This window comes from Otolemur garnettii, unplaced genomic scaffold (assembly GCF_000181295.1).
Source record: "Otolemur garnettii isolate 467f Iridium unplaced genomic scaffold, OtoGar3 scaffold00003, whole genome shotgun sequence".
Taxonomy (NCBI): Eukaryota; Metazoa; Chordata; class Mammalia; order Primates; family Galagidae; genus Otolemur; species Otolemur garnettii.
In genome coordinates, this window is record NW_003852398.1 from 37,583,800 (window position 1) to 37,585,225 (window position 1,426).

Consider the following 1,426-nt stretch of genomic DNA (forward strand, 5'->3'; position numbering starts at 1 on the left):
AGAGTCTCACTTTATTGCCATTGGTAGAGTGCCGGGGTGTCATAGCTCACAGCAATCTCAAACTCCTGGGTTTAGGTGATTCTCTTTCCTCAGCCTCCCGAGTAGCTGGGACTACAGGTGCCCGCCATGATGCCTGGCTATATTTTTGTTGCAGTTTGGCTGGGGCCAGGTTTGAACCCACCACCCTCAGTATATGGGGCTGGTACCCCATGCACTGAGCCCCAGGCACTACCCAGCCAACAGGTCTTTAATGTCAAGACACTCCACAGGAGAAACCCTCAGCAGGCTAGGTTGGCCTCCCAATCCCTGGAGCTGAGAGCACAATTCACCCAGGTGTGTACCTTCCGGAGTAGCTCCCGGATCTTCTCTGCATCCTTGGCTGCATAGATGTGCCATAAAGCACCTGGCTTCTCTTTTCCATCATGAATCCTCTGCTTTGTCACCTCATCAGCGTCTCCCTCATCAATTGTCTTGAGGACCTCTGAAATGAGCAGAAAGATTAGTCAGCCATTTTAGTACTTCTGAGTAAAGCAAAATGTCCAGTTCAAACAAATTTAGTTTCTATCTCTCTGGAATAATATAATGCAGAATCAAAGAATCAAAATTCGTATTGGAAAAAAAATTCATATTGAGTCTAAGCTCCCCACACACAGAAGGAGCAACACTAAACATTTCTTACTTAATAGAGATTCAGCAATTTTTAGTTTTCCTTTATAGAACATTTATTGCTCAAACTGTGCAGTCACATCTTATGTTTAAGCAGGTTGTGTCCTGCTGCAAGTAAATGTGGTCTACTTTTTCAAGATCTCTTCTAACTTTAAGATTCTGTGGACTTAAGACCCACAAAGCTTCTCTGGCAAGTTCAGAGGTTGGCTTCTCATAATAGAAGAGTCCACAAGTGTGCAGCATCAATAGGAAATGAATAACAGAAAATATACCAAGGTAATAAGACTCATTATCCCTCAACCTTGAGTTATTTTCTTTTTAAAGAATTTCTCTTTTTTTCTGAAACTTCCATAATGAATACATATTGATTTTAACCAATGTGAGATGGCAGGAATTAAAAATACAGCAAAACATTGCTTTTATACTTCTGTGGTTTATCATCTGTCACTTACAGCTTATCTGGCTGACAGGCCAAGTAGGACAGTTTGCCCTGTCTTCTTTATTCCTCTTTGTGATGATACACATTCAGTGGAAAAGGCAGCATTCCCAGAGAGAGGATGGCTCTGGTAAAGATACACAAGTAGTATCTTCTTTGCTAGAATCTCCCTTTGTCTACATCATCCACTGTGAACCTACTATGCATCAGGGCTGGTGGAAACTTGGGAAAAAGCCATGGGGGAATAAAAAAAGGAAGAAAAAAGAGAAGCTCTGGCCCTGACTGAGGGGGAAAAATAACTAATTGTGCTTTTTTTTTTTTTTT

At 41.7% G+C, this 1,426-nt stretch overlaps 1 protein-coding gene across 1 annotated transcript in view; it reads right to left on the reverse strand.

Moving 5' to 3' along the window:
- The window catches only part of KDM3B (lysine demethylase 3B), a 93,381-nt gene that overhangs the window by 9,591 nt on the left and 82,364 nt on the right, over positions 1-1,426 (reverse strand). Inside the window, exon 20 of the mRNA XM_012807071.2 lies at positions 342-481. Coding sequence (XP_012662525.1) covers positions 342-481 — 140 coding nt within the window. The remainder of the gene's footprint in view (positions 1-341; positions 482-1,426) is intronic.